We start from the raw sequence: 17549 nt of genomic DNA on the forward strand, positions 1-17549 counted from the left end.
GCACCCACCATGAGTATTTTGTTGTTGGTTCATTGTCATCTCTGATGTGGTAAACTCCTGAAATGTTGTTGAAATTCACTGCTGCATCACAACTGGGAGCAATACATTGCTTTTTGTCAGCATCATAAAACATGATTTGGGTATTTTATTGCTTGGCAATGGAATAGTGTTTTATTTACAAAGAGGATCGGGTAATGCAAAACTGATTCTTACTTTGGTGAATAACTCTTATACAAGTATGTACCTTGGGCCAGATTCTCCATTGCCCTGTATTGTCTGTTGCTTAGGCCTTTATACAGCGAAACATGTGTTAAAGTCCCTCCCTAATCAGCAAAGCACTTCATCCCATTGCCTTCAGTGCTTTGCTGAATCAATGTCTTATGCCTGTCCACTGTGGATACAAAATGCTTCCTATACAAGTTGCAAGGCAGTGGGGATCAGGCCAACTACATTCCCTGAGAATACTTGGGGAAGGGTTATTTATGGTAGTGAGGATTCCACAACTGGTTTCTACTAACTACCAGTAAGGTCAGTTCAGATGATATACTTGAACGTCAATTTGTGTGGTTAGCTGTTGAGTATTAACTTAAAGTATTTATTCCAAATAAAAACCAATAATGGGGACAGTTGCGTGCTACTGCTGCTGAAAGAGACCTGAGATAAACGATTGGTTTGGGAGGGGTTATACAACACCTTTACTGCAAGCCTTGGTTATTGTGTAATTACAGGCAAATTATTGACTAATTTATAATTGCGCCAGACTGATGGATAAATACACATATACAGAATGTGGTAACACTAATTTCTTAAAAGTTTGGAATTTGCTTCATGAGATAAGAAAATAAAGGGACCTGAACAAAACTTGTTTTCACCTAGTGCAGGATATAAAAACAGCACATCATTTAATGTATAATATAGCCTTTATTTTTTTTCTAAACTCTTGGAAAGTTACATAACAACCGTGCTTTAATTATGACACCAAGTATAGACATTTAAAATGCATCTTAATTTATAAATATTTTACATTTGGTCCATAGAACAGGTTGCAATTTACTAAATAATACTGTACTCTTTTAAACAGGCTCTGTATATATTTTAGAATATGTATATATTACATATATATTTTTATATAGAGATAGATTTGCTTGGTGTTCAGAGAATTCCTTATTGCAAAAACATATATGATCATACAATAATTTTTCTTCTTTAGGGTAAATACTACAAAAAGATACAGCTATTCACAGTTTACACACAGTAGTTCTACAACACTATTTTTTGTGCTATACGAGATAATAGTTTGTACAGAGCTCTGCTAAAGAGCAGGTCTGCCAAACATCTGTCAAAATTGTTTACAATCAAACATTAAATACTGCATTTTTCTTAGAACAACATGGGACTTGATTACATTAAAGAGAAAGTTGGAATTTTTATCCTTTGTCTAATGAAAATCACAATTATCATGTGTATGTATGATGTATGGGGTTTTTTTCCCCCTAAACCCTGAAAACTTACAAGACTTTTGCATTTAGGTATGAATTCAGCTATAGACATTTAGAATGTATCTTAGATTTCAGAATATTTTTACAGTTGACCTACTGTATGAAACAGTTTAGAAGTTACTAAACAATACTTTGTGATTTTATGACATAAGTTGAAATATATGTATATATATATTTTCTACAATTATGTGCTTGACATTCTGAGAATAATACCTTATTGCAAGAACATATGTTTGTCACCTTCAGACAAAAACAACAAAAAACCCAACGTTCACAGTTAGTTAATATGTTTTTCACATAGTAGTTCTACATAAATTGTGTGCTATCTAACATTGTACGTTGCACAAAAGTTTGCTGAAAAAGCATGTTTCATTGCACAGTTCTGTCGCAGTCATTTACAATCAATCATCAAATACTGCATTTTCCATAACTCTTGCCATCCTCCTTTTATAGCTGCCAAATAAGAAACACTGAATAGGGCCTGATCTTGCATTCTCTACACAGGAAGAACTTTTATTAGCTTCAGTGGGAGTTTCAGCTGTGTGGGAAATTCAGAGTAAGGGAGCTTTTTGTATTATAGCAATAACCTTGTGCCATCATCATCACCACGAATAATATATATATCAATGAAAAAAATCAAGAAAATAAAAAAATTGTCTTCAAAGTGCTAGAGCGGTCCACAACCTATAATTTACTTGTTAGTTACAAACTGTGTTGAAAGACCTTTAAACAGACTGAATACCACAGTCCATGATCTAAAGCCCTAAATTAGAATTATAGGGAGATGGTTCAATATTTAAACTATTGTTTTGGTTTCTATTTTGGTGGCAATACGATATTCTTGTTAATGGTGTAATATAAACAGAAACACTACCTGGCTTCAACTGTGACTAGTCTGTACTGCTTTAACCTGGGAATCTTAGTAAGAGCTCATAATAGTTTCATATTATTATGTATTTTGCTAAAACATTATAATGAAACATTGTGCTTCTACAATGTGTATCTGAAATTTATAAATATAAAAATAAAATGTTTTTAAAAGATACAGTATAGTTCACTATAAGACTATATTATGAGTTTGTGGAAGTAAATGCAGAAAGCTGAAGTGTAGATAATGTATTTAGCTAGTATGTAAGAAATTGTTTATACTGTATTTCTATAAATATTAATCGAACATGTATCAGGAATGGTTTATAACATACCTAAACTTAAGTTGCCTGAAAAATAATTATAAGAACCAAAAAAAGAATAGTGTTTGCTAATACGAATTTCAGGGGCGAACTTTTCATTGGAAATCTATCTGTGTACAAAATTATTTGTCTTTAAAAAACAGCTTTCAAATTTAATTGTACTTCCTGCAAAGTCAGAAATAACAGTCTTGGGATTCCGCTGTAAGAAATATTATCATTAAACTACTAAAAATCATCAGCACAAAACATCAAATTGTTATGCCAAAAGATAGATTAAAAATATCCTGCACGTTAGTTTACAAATTCCAAGATAGTTAACTCTTATTGTGAAAGGATAAAAACATTAACAGTCTGTGGATTGCCAGAAAACATAACACTTCCAACATCTGAGCCCCCCAAATGGTTTGATCGTACCCCCATCAATTCCATTATAGTGGTGATGGTCTTTTTTTTTTCTTTTGGCCACTAGAGGTAGGTAATTATATTCTCAGACATAAATTTGTGGTCATATTCAACCATTTTGTTTTTTGTTTTTCCAGAGTAGCATGTGTACCTTTCCAATTCAGAAATTTAGATATATGCCTCTTTGTTTGCGGAGTTGCTTTGCTGGGCCTGGTCCGGACCATTTTCAGGATGAGTAATGTCTTCACTTGGCTGAATCATTACTTGGATGCGCTATTTAAAAAAAAAAAGTGAGAAGAAGTCATTGAATATTTCTAAACATCTTTCTCTGGCCATTGCTGTTGAGAGACAATCCTGTCCATTCTCCCTGCTAATGCAAAGGTTTAAATATCTATGCAGTCACATTTGCTAAACATCTTAGTAACTGTCAAGGTTCCTCCCCCACTCTGAACTCTAGGGTACAGATGTGGGGACCTGCATGAAAAACCTCCTAAGCTTATCTTTACCAGCTTAGGTCAAAACTTCCCCAAGGTACAAAATATTACCCCTTGGACAGGCCGCTACCACCACCAAACTAATACTGGTTACTGGAGAAGAGCTGTTTGGACGCGTCCTTCCCCCCAAAATACTTCCCAAAACCTTGCACCCCACTTCCTGGACAAGGTTTGGTAAAAAGCCTCACCAATTTGTCTAGGTGACTACAGACCCAGACCCTTGGATCTTAAGAACAATGAACAATCCTCCCAACACTTGCACCCCCCCTTTCCTGGGAAATGTTGGATAAAAAGCCTCACCAATTTGCATAGGTGACCACAAACCCAAACCCTTGGATCTGAGAACAATGAAAAAGCATTCAGTGTTTTACAAGAAGACTTTTAATAAAAAATAGAAGTAAATAGAAATAAAGAAATCCCCCCTGTAAAATCAGGATGGTATATATCTTACAGGGTAATTAGATTCAAAAACATAGAGAACCCCTCTAGGCAAAACCTTAAGTTACAAAAAAGATACACAGACAGAAATAGTTATTCTATTCAGCACAATTCTTTTCTCAGCCATTTAAAGAAATCATAATCTAACACATACCTAGCTAGATTACTTACTAAAAGTTCTAAGACTCCATTCCTGTTCTGTCCCTGGCCAAGACGACTACAGACAGACACAGACCCTTTGTTTTTCTCCCTCCTCCCAGCTTTTGAAAGTATCTTGTCTCCTCATTGGTCATTTTGGTCAGGTGCCAGCGAGGTTACCTTTAGCTTCTTAACCCTTTACAGGTGAGAGGAGCTTTCCCCTGGCCAGGAGGGATTTCAAAGGGGTTTACCCTTCCCTTTATATTTATGACAGTAACAAACACCATTAAAAGTGAGTTTTTGGTCTCCTGTTAATCATGACAGGAATGGGAATTATTTGTAAATGGAATAAGGTGCATTAACACAAAAACTGAAGCACTCAGTTAAGGATCCTTCACTAAAGTGCTTTAGTGGAATTTGGCTTTATCAAGATGAAAAGGGTTTCTGCTACGCAAATCATACTTTTTTGGAAACAAATCTTGTTCCAATTATTGCATAAGATGCAGCCAGACATCAACGTACTTTGATGGTTTTGATTAGCTTTTGACATTGTGTTAAAGAAAACAATGTTTAATGTAGGTACGTGACAATGAAGATTTTATTCCCCCTGCCACAATGTATGGCTTTAGACCTAACTGAGCTTTAAACAATTTGTAACTTTAAACAATTTGGCTTACATTGTAGATGATTACTATACTTTTTTCCTCCCTTCATGTTTTTATTACTCATGACATATATAAAAAATAAGGTGTCAGATCCTCAGTCACTTCCTGTTGCTCACTTGAAATCATAATCCTGCACTGGTAATGTCAAAGGTCCTGAGTGAGAGTTCTTTAGCAAAAGCCTTGCAGGATTGAATCTGTGATCAGCAAGTAATTTTTAGAGCTGGTCAGAAAATGGAATTTCCATTCTGTGGGAAATCCCAACATTTAAACATTTGTTTTCGTTCTGCAAAAAAGTGAAAAATCTTGACTAGAAAATGTTGACCCTCTACAGAAGTTCACTTAGAGTTTCGGAGAAAGGTTAACATAGTTATAACTTTATCTGCATTGTTTGCCTATCTATAGTTAGCAGTCACACTCTATATTCAGTTACTACTTATAGTTTATAAAGGGTTAATAAATGTTTTAAAAATAGCTAATCAAATGTTATAGATTGTTTGTTTGAGTCCAATTTATAACTACATACAGTCTACTGCTATTCCTTTAAACATCTATAATGTCATGTCTGTAATCATTTATCAATCCTTTCTAAATAGAATTTTAAGATAAAGGGTAACCAAGTTGGTGAACTTCTGTCATGGTATCCTATAGCATGGCCGAAAAGCAGATCTGCTCCTAAGGTTCTATTTCTATGTACATATCCCAGTACTAATACTAATTAGGGAAGAGAGATTCCAAAAATATGACACACCACCATCACAGACTCAAAAAATAGAAAGTTTTTCATAGTCTTCCATGAAACATCAGTGAGGCTTTAAGGCTAAGTAAAGTCAAGTGTTTGGGCAGCAGATTTGAGCAATGTGTGAGTCATCACTAGTCAATTGAGCTTAGGGTCATCTGTCTTCTTGCAAGGATTGCTGTTTATAAACTGATTTAAGGAATATTCTAGAAAATCTGACATGAATCTGGTAAATTTTGGCCCCTACAGTCATGAGGGGAGGAAACATATATTCCTGCAATTTTGCTGAAGAAATCTTTCTCTGAAACAAGAATCACAATAAGAAAAGGAGGACTTGTGGCACCTTAGAGACTAACCAATTTATTAGAGCATAAGCTTTCGTGAGCTACAGAATGTGTCTCAGCACAGGAAGATGTAAAGTATGTGCTCAGATAAAATCTATTTGGTGATGACGTTAATAGTTATATAATGAAATATATAACATTTTGCCGTTCTATAGCAGCATCTGTCTAATGATCTCAAACAGCTTTAGAAACATTAATGGCATAAGCCTCTCAACACCTCTGTTAAACTGGAAGTGCAGTGGTTAAGAATACACTTGCAGAATGGAAAAAAAGACCTTTATTCAAGTTGTTTAATTGAAAGACTAAACAGTGGTAAAGCATAATTGTATACAATGGTCCTGATTTGGGGGGCTATTTCCCTGCTGCCAGAATAACACTGTGGGGCACTGGGCAGACAAGCATAAATTAAAGCCGCCTCCAGGCTGCTCTAACTATGTCAGGGGCCAGAACAGCTCCAAGACTGGGAGAACAAAAAAATGGACTAAGGCTTCCTTTGCTGCCACCCCTGCCCCCGCACCTCCCATCCTACACCACAGCTTATCCACACCACTGGATCTGGGACAGTATGTATGGGGATACTTTTGGGTGGTCTCAAGACAGATTTCTCTCTCTCAGGTTCAGAGATTCAGGCCAAAAGGGACCATTATGATCATCTGATTTCCTTCATGGCACAAATGATGAAACCTCACCCAGTGATTTTTGCATCAAGCCCATAACTTCTGATTGAGCTATTGCATATCATTTAGAAAAATCTCCCATCTTGAGTTAAAAATCTTCAAGTGACTGAGAATCCATCACATCCCTAGGTCTTCACTTTCCTCACTGCTGGAGGATTTTGGCAAGATCTTTCAGGGTGCAAATAATGATATTGCACAAAGCTTCTCTCCCTCCCCTAGGGAGGGGCCCACTTCAAGAGGCAGAGCTGTCACTCAGATCATGGCCTCGTGTGACATCACTATCCCAGGGAAGTTAGGAGCCTATATATCTTTTGAAGATCTAGGCCTTTCTAAATACACATTTATGATGTCACCTTCATACATGCTAAAGAAGCTGGGACGGGCAAAACCAAACACTTTGCATTGGCTTATATGTCGCCGTTCAGTGACTTGCTCAAGACAGCAGGAACAGATCCCAGACCTCCTGGCGAGGGGTCCTGTGCAGCATGCACTGGCCTATCCTGTAGCCTTTGCTCATGAGAGTAGTCTCACAAAAATAATAGGGCTACAGCATGTGGACTCCAGTTACACCATGCGGGATTTCCAGTCTCATCAAGAGCAGGGATATAGGTAGGAGTGAGCAATTTTTAATTCCTTGTGGGAATCATTATCTGTATCAACTTCTGGGGTTTTTATGTTCTTCAGCAGCAGCCAAGTCCTTCATGCATTACACAGGGAGAATTCTTATTCAACCTCACTGGGAATTTCGCCTGAGGAGGGTCTGCAAGATAAGGCAGCAGAGCCCAGATTTTCCAGTCTGCTAAGGCCACTTTGTGCTATTACATCAATGGGGCAGGAGGGAAGGAGGTGGTGGGTTGGGGTGGGCTGGGGGCTGAGTGAAGCTGAGCTCCACTGCTGTAAGGGCCGTTATGCCAGCACCACAAGTTAGAGCAGGATCCTGCTCTACATTGTGCTGAGGGCAGGCAGCCACAACCATCTCGCTGTAGCCCAGAGCAGGTTGGATGCAGTGGAGAATTTGGGCCCAGGTCTTCAGTAACGTCACAGCCAGAGCCTCAGATGGTGTCCATTTGTCTAAAGCCACTAGAGTCAAGGGAGCTATACTGAATTGCTGCTGTGGATCTGGCCCCCCAGATCCCTAGAACTACGTCAGCCTTATCACTGACATATTGTGCTGCAGCTGCCTACCGTGTTAGGAGTAAATTGCACTTATTGGGCTAACGCTCAGCCATTTTGTTTGCCATCCTCGTACTTCGTAGCTGGCAGGCTTTCAGAGCCGACATTGTTATGGTAGCAAGCTATGTTAATATCTGATGTCTTCAGAAAGCCTAAACTCTGGACAGGAAGAGTAATCATGTTTTCCACGTTCTTCCATTTGCCGCAAAAGGACTGAGCTAAGACAACTGATGCCAAAGCAACTAAGGTCACCAGTCGCATGTCAAGTATCACGGCATGTATAGCTTATAAAATATAATCATGCACACATAAATAAAAAAGACTTACCTGTTTTAAGGAGCCTTTTAAGGTAAGAAACATGTATGCCATGTAACCTGGAATCAGCACCATAGACGAGAGAGCCATGAACCAGCCAACCCCTTGGCCCCATTTTGGGAAAACATAATTGCCCATCTTGAGAGGAGTCATTTGCACAGCACTGAAGATAAACACTCCCTGAAAAAAAAATGGAAAAAAATAGTGAGACGTCTCTGTGATCTACAGTTGTCTCTGTGTTTTCCAAACCACTCTGCTGGACTTACTGGGCTCAATCCTGAGCCTGCCTCCACCCTCATGGAGAGGAGAGGAAAGCAAGGTCGGCAAAAAGTGTCCCCTTACTTCCTGCATGAGCTGCCCGCATCACCAGACCCTGCTTGGGGATGGGGGCCAGAAGCCACTGCTGCAAGGTGGAAGAACCTTGGCTCGGCCTTCTCCACCCCACCCTGTGCCAGCCAGCACTGCTGAGCCACTGCAGAAGGGGCAGTGAACCGAGGCAGGGGAACAGCTGGCATAAGTCACTTCTCCCGTAGAGGTAGGGAGAATTAGGAACTGCATTCTGGCTGAGTCCCATTTTTGGCCCTGCTCTGTGCTTACTGGGGTTAGATTACAAAACTCCAGTCCACCCCTGTGAGATGCCAAGAAGAATTAGTTTGAGGAATGGGAGGCATTTAACTGCTTTAGACTTTTTACTGTAATACCCTGGAAAATGTTAAACAGTGTAACAGTTACTAAAAGAGATGTGAATCTGCGATGTCCATAGTGGCTGCATTGGGCCAAAGTTTGACTTGTGATGACTACTAGCTCATGCCAGAAAACCAACAGCCACCTGTAGCAAGCTGATGCGGAAGTTGTCTGTCTTTGTTTAGTGTCCCTTCAAAAAACCTCCCAGGCAGGGTCCAAAGATGCTCCATGACCAGAGACCATGTTCTGGCCTAGGGGTTCAGCTTTGGTCTGCATGTTTCTGTGCGTAAATTCCTTGACCTTTTAGCATCCTCAATGCATATTCCCTAGGCAGGTTCTCTCTACTCTTAGGAATAGATCCTGGAAGGTATGCATGTGTGGAACTTAGCCAGAAGACAGAACAATGCTTTTGCAGTGTATATGATGATATAATTTAAGAGCAAGGTGTTCTTTCTCTCAAATTTTATTAGGCCTTTTTCAAAGCACCTGTCAGAATTTGGCCTATAGGGTTTTAATTAAACACACTTGTTAAAAGAACAGAGCATCCTACAATTAAACAGCTTTGGCACATATTACAGCTGTCAGCCAGGTCAGCTATAACCATTCACTCAGGTCTAAAGCATGGTAGGTAGCATCTTAGTATACCTTCATTTTGGGGCTATGTTGACAGAAACTAACTGAAAAAGAACCAGAGCTTTGGGCCAGCTACTCGCTAGTATAAAATTTCATTGCTCCATTTAAGTTGACAGAGCTACACTGATTTATACCCACTGAGGATCTGGCCACTTATTGAAGCTATAATTGCCCATACAAAGAAAACAGGTTAGATTTTTCACAAGTATGGCCAAATTTTGGTGTTTGTGCCTGCAGGGAACTGCTCCTTCCCTCTTTTGAAAATTTGTCCCTAGTTCGTTCTTATTTCAGTTGCTATCTATTGTATGCATTGGATTTAGGGGATAGATATATTGCATGGGATTCTTGTCAAGATCTTACTCCTGTTCCGTTACAAGAACTGAGGCAAGAGAACGCAGAGAGAAGAGATTGTGAGTGTGTGTGTGGCAGTTTGGGTGAATGTGCCAACTCAAAAATGTTTTGAAAGATACCATTTCAACATTTTGGCAATAGAAAGTTTGGGGTTTTTTTTGAGTTGCAATAACTTAGTCTAACTTTCTTTTAATCCTCTGTTTGTTTAAACAGGTCAAAATCAAAGCAAAAACATGTCAATTGACCTGAATTGAATGCTTTTTTGGTTTAGTGGTTCACAACAGTGACATTTTGACTCTCCATCCTAATTTGGGATGAGAGAATTTTTGAAATCTCCACTTCTCACTGGATGGGAAAACAGTTTTCTGTCCAGTTCTAGTAGGAGCACAATCTACTGCCACTTGAGGCTAAAGTGGAGTTGTTGCAGATTTTTGTCTATATCACAGAGCAAAGCATGGAATGGAAGGCCAGTACCTCCATTCACCAGGTACAATAGAACTGACTTTTGTTGGTAAGCCAGAGAAAATTTTTCAATATACTGTGTGTGGAATACCATTTGCTTTGTACCACCCTAATGCCATCTTGTACTAATTGAACTTGCACTATCAAGTGATGTCCATATAATCCCCCATTCATCTTGTTGAAAAAAATACCTTTTGATATTTAATGTAGTCATTTTTCTATAAATTCACCAAACACAAAGTCCTTTCTTTCCTAGCCTGCTGCAAGTGGCTAACACAGCATACCTCAGGGGCAACCTTGTTAACTGAATCAAGAAAGAAAGCAAAGCTCACTTTGCTCACAAGTTCAACCTTTATTTGCAAAGGCCACATGTAGAAAGTTTTACCAAAGAGGGAAATGTAAGCTGGCAGCTTTTAGATCACATTATCATCACCTGTGAACTCAACATGAATAATGGATTCCCAGAAATAAAGATTTTTACAATAAAAAGCAATTATGCTCCCCTCACTCCTTCCATTGCAATTTTTACAGTTTCCCAAACAATGTTTCTTTAATAATTATTTTCAGAGAATTGAGAAGTGGGTCACTGCATTTGGGGAATGGGTGAGTGCAAGGAACACTCAAAGTACTGTGTCAGTTCTCTTTAGTATTGTTGATTTGTTTGGCTGTGGCCTTCAGCTATTACAAATGATTGCTCATTAATCCTTTAATGAGAAAGGCACAAACTTTAACTGTACGCATGCCTTTATATATGATTCCAGAATCTGAATGCATGCATCTATATGTGTGCTGTGTCTTGCGCACAACCAAGAGCCAGTTTCGGATTCCCTCACTCACGGTGAGTGGTATCTAAGTAATCCCCCTGGTTTCAAATAGGACCACTGGTGAAGTAAGGTGTTTTTATTTCAATGTAAGGATAGCAGAATCTCCCTCTGAATATGTAATAAAGATCTTCTTTCTAAATAGGTTGTGTCCCTGTAGTGGTGGGGTCACCCGCTCCTGCCTGGAAGGGCTTAAAACAGCCCTGGGAGAGGGCTGGGGCAGGGGCAAAACCAGGCTGATTGGGAGGCAGCCTCAGCTGGGGCCATGTCCCAAACAGACCCAGCTGGCCCTATAAAAGCCAGGGAAGCCAGGAGCAGAAGGACTGTCTCTCCAGCCTGTTGAGAGGGAGGGACCTGACTGGTGGGAGCATGCCAAGGTACCTGAGGTGGAGCAGGGCTGGGGGAAGCCTAGAGGAGCTGGGGAGCTCCAGCCCGGAAACCCCCTAGGCTTCAGGCCTACTGGAAGGCCAAATAGGTACTGGGGTTGAAGAGGGCAGCCCAAGGGGTAGGCAGAGGCATCAAGTCCAAAGCCCCCCTTGCCTATGATGAGTGGTGCTTACACTGCAGTCGGCCCCAGGGAACGGGGGCTAGGTGATGACTGGCCGTGGCCATAGACTGAGGCAAGGTGGGGGTAGAGGGTTGGGGGCCCCCAGAGAGGGGAGACCCAGAGCTGTGCAGGGTACTACAGATGGCATCACCCTGGTGTGAAAGGGGGCACCGGGGACCAGGAGGGACTCGGGGCCCAGCGGCAAGCAGGACACCAGCCTGCAGAGGGCGCTCCGGAGGCTGGAACGCTAATTCCCCAGACAACCAGCAGGAGGTGCTGCAGGGGTGAGTCCCGCCCCGCCACACATGGTGGAGAATGCGGGCATAGTCGATCCGCCCCTGATACAAGGGGAAAGTGCAAGGACGGCAGGACTATTGCCCGGACATTAACAGTTGAAACAGGGGATGATGGATCCCGTATACACCAGGGTGTTCTATGGTGAGACCCCAGGTACTATCCCCTGGTGTCAGCCCCCTGGAGGAAGGGGGCTGATGACCTGCGGGGGGCCGGGATACTCAGAACAGACTATGAGAGGTGCAATGGGCTCTCCAGCAACTGATGGCCCAGCTCGCGGAGGAACAGCGGGCCTTGGTAAAGCTCCTCTGGAAGGAGTTCAGGAGGAACTGCTGAGGGAGGAGGCCAGTGCCGGGGTCAGGAGGCCTGGCACAGAACAAAGGGCTTGTTACGGCTGTGCCAGGCATAGACATATAAGACAGGACGGTCCCTACTGGGTTGGGGGCAGGGTGCCTCATCCAGACATGGGACCGCGGCAAGTCCCTCAGGCAGTCCGCTGGGTGAGGGAACCCAGGCGGCTGCGGGCCTGTGGGCTGAGGGGGCACCTATGGCGGGAGTGCTCTGCCCCAAGGAATACAGCCCAGGGCAACCCAGGGAGGGCTGGCCCAGTGAGGGACAAACCAAAGAAGCCGGGGCCTGGGGCAGGAAAGGGGCGGCAAGCCTGCCGGGAACCGGGCCACACGAAGAAGAACTGCCCCCTTGGAGGAGGGCAAACTCAGCTAGAGGCGGACGAGAGAGTGACTGACCAGCCAGTGGGCCACCCACGAGAAGTAGCAAAGGTCGCAGCCTGGATGGAAGGGACCCCACAGGAGGGCGGGACCCAGACCATCACCAGGGAGGTCTTCACTCAGGAAACCCAGACAGACTGGGCCAGGACCCAGCTGGGGGTAGAGTAGGTGGCAGCGGGAACCCAGACCTGAAGGAAGAGGGCCTGGGGGACCCTAACCTGCGTGCATGACTGGAGGCTGTGGCGGAGGCCCGAGCCTGGGAGGCCTTGGAGAAAAAGTGTGCGAGCCTGGAGGGGTGACCCTGGAGGGCTAATTTTGGGGAGCCAAGGCCAAGAGGCCCCCCTTATCCCCAGGTGTGGGGGTTTTGGGGGGGGGTGTAGTGGGGTGGTCACCCACTCCTGCCTGGAAGGGCTTAAAACAGCCCTGGGAGGGGGCTGGAGCAGGAGAAAAGCTGGGCTGATTGAGAGGCAGCCGCAGCTGGGGCCATGCCCCAAACAGACCCAGCTGGCCCTATAAAAGGCAGGGAAGCCAGGAGCAGAAGGACTGTCTCTCTAGCGAGGGAGGGACCTGGCTGCTGGGAGCATGCCAAGGTACCTGAGGTGGAGCAGGGCTGGGGGGAGGCTAGAGGAACTGGGGAGCTCCAGCCCGGAAACCCCCAGGCTGCAGGCCTACTGGAAGGCCAAATAGGTACTGCGGTTGCAGAGGGCAGCCCAGGGGGTAGTCAGAGGCAGCAGGTCCAAACCCCCCTTGCCTATGATGAGTGGTGCTTACACTGCAGTTGGCCCAGGGAATGGGGGCTAGGTGATGACTGGCTGTGGCCACAGCCTGAGGCGAGGTGGGGGGTAGAGGATTCCCCGGGGAGGAGAGACCCAGATCTGTGCAGGGTACTGCAAGTGGCAGCACCCCAGTGTGAAAGGGGGCACTGGGATCCAGGGCCCAGCAGCAAGCGGGACACTACCTTGCAGAGGGTGCTCCGGAGGCTGGAACGCTAATTCCCTGGACGACCAGCAGGAGGCACCACAGTCCCATAACCTCCAATTTATACAAGAAAACCAGATAGCAACATGTTTGTACAACAGGCATGGACTCCAATAGCAAACCATTAGCCTCCCAATTTGTAGACTTATTTCTCCATCTAGGCCTTTGATCCAGCTTCTGTGCACATACAGCCAAACACTTTATATTAAAGAATGACGTTAACATGACGCTATGCTGAAGCTTAAACCCCTCAGCCACCGGGAAATCCCATTTATTTGAAAAGTAACTTTAACTTCATCTTTTGTATTTATGCATTATGCAGTTGTTCACTACATGTTTACATAACATTGACCAATGTGAGCTAGAAGGCTTAAAAGTCTGATTTATATGTTTTTGTAATGAGTATAGTGACTTGTTATGAGCAAGCTAATGAAAAATCCTTTTGTAACTTGTAAAACTTTCAGTTTAATTGTTTTTATAACAATTGAAATGAAATGTAAATACATTTAAAATTAGTTTACTGTTTCTCCCTACTAAATATAATATATGATGCAATACAATTACATTTTTAGCTGTTATTAATAAAGTATTCGATAATTTTGTTAACATATTGGCCATAATCATAAACAAAAGTCATTAATTTGACCGGTAGAAAGGATTTTCTGAACTAAGTGAGACTGTTCCATCAAGTCTGCTTTTATCACTGGCTTCCATGCAGATTCACATTAGTATAACATCTAGCAGAATTTGGACCATTAACTTCAAATGGGACTTCCTGCATGATTCATGTGAAAATGATGTGACATTTGATTAACTATTTTTGCATCTCTACACATTCAACTCAAATTTTTAAATGTTCAGTAAGATACTCAAGCATGTGTCTGATTTTAAGCATGAGAGTAGTTTCAATAAAGTCACAAGCTTAACCTCGGATACATGCTTCCATATCTTGCTGAAATGGAGGTCTAGGCATTTATTAGAGCTGATCAGAAAACATTTCCTTCCCTTACCTATGAGAAACATCGATAGAAACAAAATTATTTAAGTCAAAACTCTCAGCAGAAATTTTAAACTTTTCATTAAAAGAAGAAAACCCCTAATGCTGAAAGCTTTTGTTTTTTAGCTTTTTGGGTTTCTAATGAAAAATTCCTAAGAAAGTGGACACTCTTTGTCTAAAATTTTCATTTTAGTCAAAACCCCAATCTTCCATTGACCAGCCCTACTGATCATGCCAGGAAAGGTGATGATCATACACTCATACACACACAAGTGGGCAATGTTTCAAGGTTTTTCTGCCTTATTTTCATGGGTTCAAATCTCAAATTTAACACTGCATCAACATTATCATTGTGTTGAGTGCCCACAGAGACAATGAGCTTGGAGATGGGAAGGTTGAGCGAGGAACAGAAAAATGGAGGGCTGAGACACTTCTGATGTAAGGAGACACAGCAATGTTCTTTACATGTTTTCTCCTCAACGTAGCCCTCTATTTCCTCCAATTTGGTTTACTGAAACTCCTTCTAGTTAAAGAAATGCTGCAGTTTGCCTCTCTCTGTTTATGTATTTCTCTGAGAGAAACAAATATGGTTCAAGCTACATCTATAGTACATGATGCACAGAAACTTGTCTGGATTTGTCAGCAAAGCAGATACCAGCAGCTGATGACACAATCTGGTGGCACAGTCATCAGAGTTCCATGAAGGAAGTGACTCCGGCTTGCAGCACTTACACATTCTGTTGTCTCTACTTGTAACGCCCGTGAAGGAATATAGTTTACAGGAAGTGGGCACTTTTGGGGCATTCTAGACTTGGAACAGGACAGCTGTATCATGTTTAACTTTACAGGATTTGCCATCTCCACCATCAAGCTACTCACCACTTCTGAAAGCATAAACCCTAGAATTCTGCAAGTCATTCGTTTCTTAGACCAATTCCAAAAGATTGGCATTCCAATTGGCATTCCAATTCCAGATTCTCCTGTCTGTCTCCTCTCTCTTACATTAGTCTTAACTGTCAGGATTTGCATAAATGTGCTAAGATAGCATGACTATATTCTAGCACATATTGAAGTCATTTATATCCTTCATATCACAGTATAACAATTTTGTTCCTTACTGCCACAATGATAGGAGTAAAGAAAGACCAGCAAAGTTTCCACCAGATGCAGGGTCTGTATCCCACCATCTCCTGGATGTTGTCATAAAATCTGTTAACGCCTAGAACATAGAAATAAAAAGAAGAAAGAAATTTTTGTCTGACAGATGACGAAAGCACAACTGGTCTGAGATAATAAAGACCCTTTTAATGCACATTCAGTAATGTGGTCAAGGAGCATTTCTCTCAAAGTCTATATAGACTATGGCAAAACTTTGCAATTAACGGAACAGGAGAAAAAATGCATGCAAATGCCATGAAAAACAGGACTTTTATATATCGTTCTCATTGCACCACATTGAGAAAGGAGGCTATGGGTCAAATCAGTGATGTTGTACCCGTTGCTGCCAGCAGTCAATTTAGCTCCATGAGTATGTTGAAAAGTTCCTTAACATCATTAGGTTGCAATGACAACACTATCATTCAGGTTAGCAAAAACTCTTCAAGCTTTGTTAGAATATAAGAGATTTAGTCTGAGATTTTCTAAAGAAGCCTTCATAATCCCAGCCTCAACTAGTAGGAGAGGGAATGAGAGGGTTCTTTAATGCCTTGTACAGATGCATTAATTGCAAACAGCAGTTTTTGTTTACATGTATGATCTACCACTATTCTGTCATCCTTCAAAAAGTGCAAACCTGCAGACCTGCACATTGTCCACATCTGGGATACCTAGTGTTACATTTCTTTCTTATTCATATGCTGGATTCATATGGTGCATTGTTCCTTTCCATCCAAACATGGTTTATTCCTATTAAAGACCTCATCCAAAGCTCATTACAAGCAATGGAAAGTCTCCCACTGACTTCTGCGGGTTTTTGATCAAGCCCACAATGCAAATCAAAGTTGCTAAATTGTTCCTGTCTGACACAGAAATGATGACTGTTGCCGTTCTGGCTTGGACATGAGGCATACGGTAGTCAGCAAAGCCCTTACATCAAGATTCATATATGGACATGACCATGCTTGGCATAAGCATGGAACTGGGGCCACAACCCAATATCAAGCTCGCAAACACCCTGGGCAGACTAGGGTGTACATTTTGTTGCCTTGCTTATGCACGGGCAGCAACTTTTTTTCGGCAAGGCTTTTAATCTTCAAAAGAAAAAAAATTGGGCCAATCTGTTCTGCATTCCTGTGTATCACTCCAGCAACGAAGAAGCAATTAGAGCTGGATCGGAAGAAAACTTCTTCATTCTAACACAGGATTACAAATAAATATGAAGACACACATGTAACACTTTCCTTCCCACAACTGCTGATATTATTCTCTGGGGTGTTTTAGAGAGTCATACACCATAGACCAAATTCTACACTAAGATGTGCATAACCTTCCGTGCCGTAAGGAGGTTGTACTCATGCAAATGAAAGCAAAATCTGGCCCCATATTTAGATAAACAGATTACTGAACAAAATGGGTCTTAATAAGTGAAACTGGCCCCTCTTTTTCACAAAATTTATAGTCTCACTACCCCATGCAGCATAAAGAGACGAACATATCACATACCATAGCACCAGGATATAGAGATACACTCAAAGAATACAAGAAACAATAGGCTCATTCCACTTGCAGAGTAGTAATCAAACAGCTTGAACACATAAATTCCACCCTATGAGATACAAGAAACAAATGACTGAAGTGAGCACATTTCACCTGATATTTGTTTTGAAGACAGGTTAAGATTTCTCATTAATATTTTTGTAGCTCTCTATTATTATTGGTTTATTTTTATTATGATTACTTTAAAATTGTAGTTTAATTTTCTGAAAAGCTATATAACGCTTAAGATTGTATTGATTGCCTTTTAAGAGATCAGTAGTTATTGAGA

The 17549-nt window shown here is 41.7% G+C and overlaps 1 protein-coding gene across 6 annotated transcripts in view; it reads right to left on the bottom strand.

The window, feature by feature from the left end:
- Positions 1 to 901: 901 nt before the first annotated feature.
- SLC6A1 (solute carrier family 6 member 1) overlaps positions 902 to 17549 on the bottom strand; it is a 109995-nt gene continuing 93347 nt past the window's right edge. For all 6 annotated transcript variants that reach the window (XM_073352311.2, XM_073352314.2, XM_073352309.2 and 3 more), the window contains 4 exons: positions 17228 to 17330; positions 15685 to 15785; positions 8084 to 8251; positions 902 to 3364 (listed from right to left, as the gene is read on the bottom strand). In XM_073352311.2, coding sequence (XP_073208412.1) covers positions 3260 to 3364; positions 8084 to 8251; positions 15685 to 15785; positions 17228 to 17330 — 477 coding nt within the window. In that variant the 3' untranslated portion in view covers positions 902 to 3259. The remainder of the gene's footprint in view (positions 3365 to 8083; positions 8252 to 15684; positions 15786 to 17227; positions 17331 to 17549) is intronic.

This window comes from Lepidochelys kempii, chromosome 7, assembly GCF_965140285.1.
Source record: "Lepidochelys kempii isolate rLepKem1 chromosome 7, rLepKem1.hap1, whole genome shotgun sequence".
Classification (NCBI taxonomy): domain Eukaryota; kingdom Metazoa; phylum Chordata; order Testudines; family Cheloniidae; genus Lepidochelys; species Lepidochelys kempii.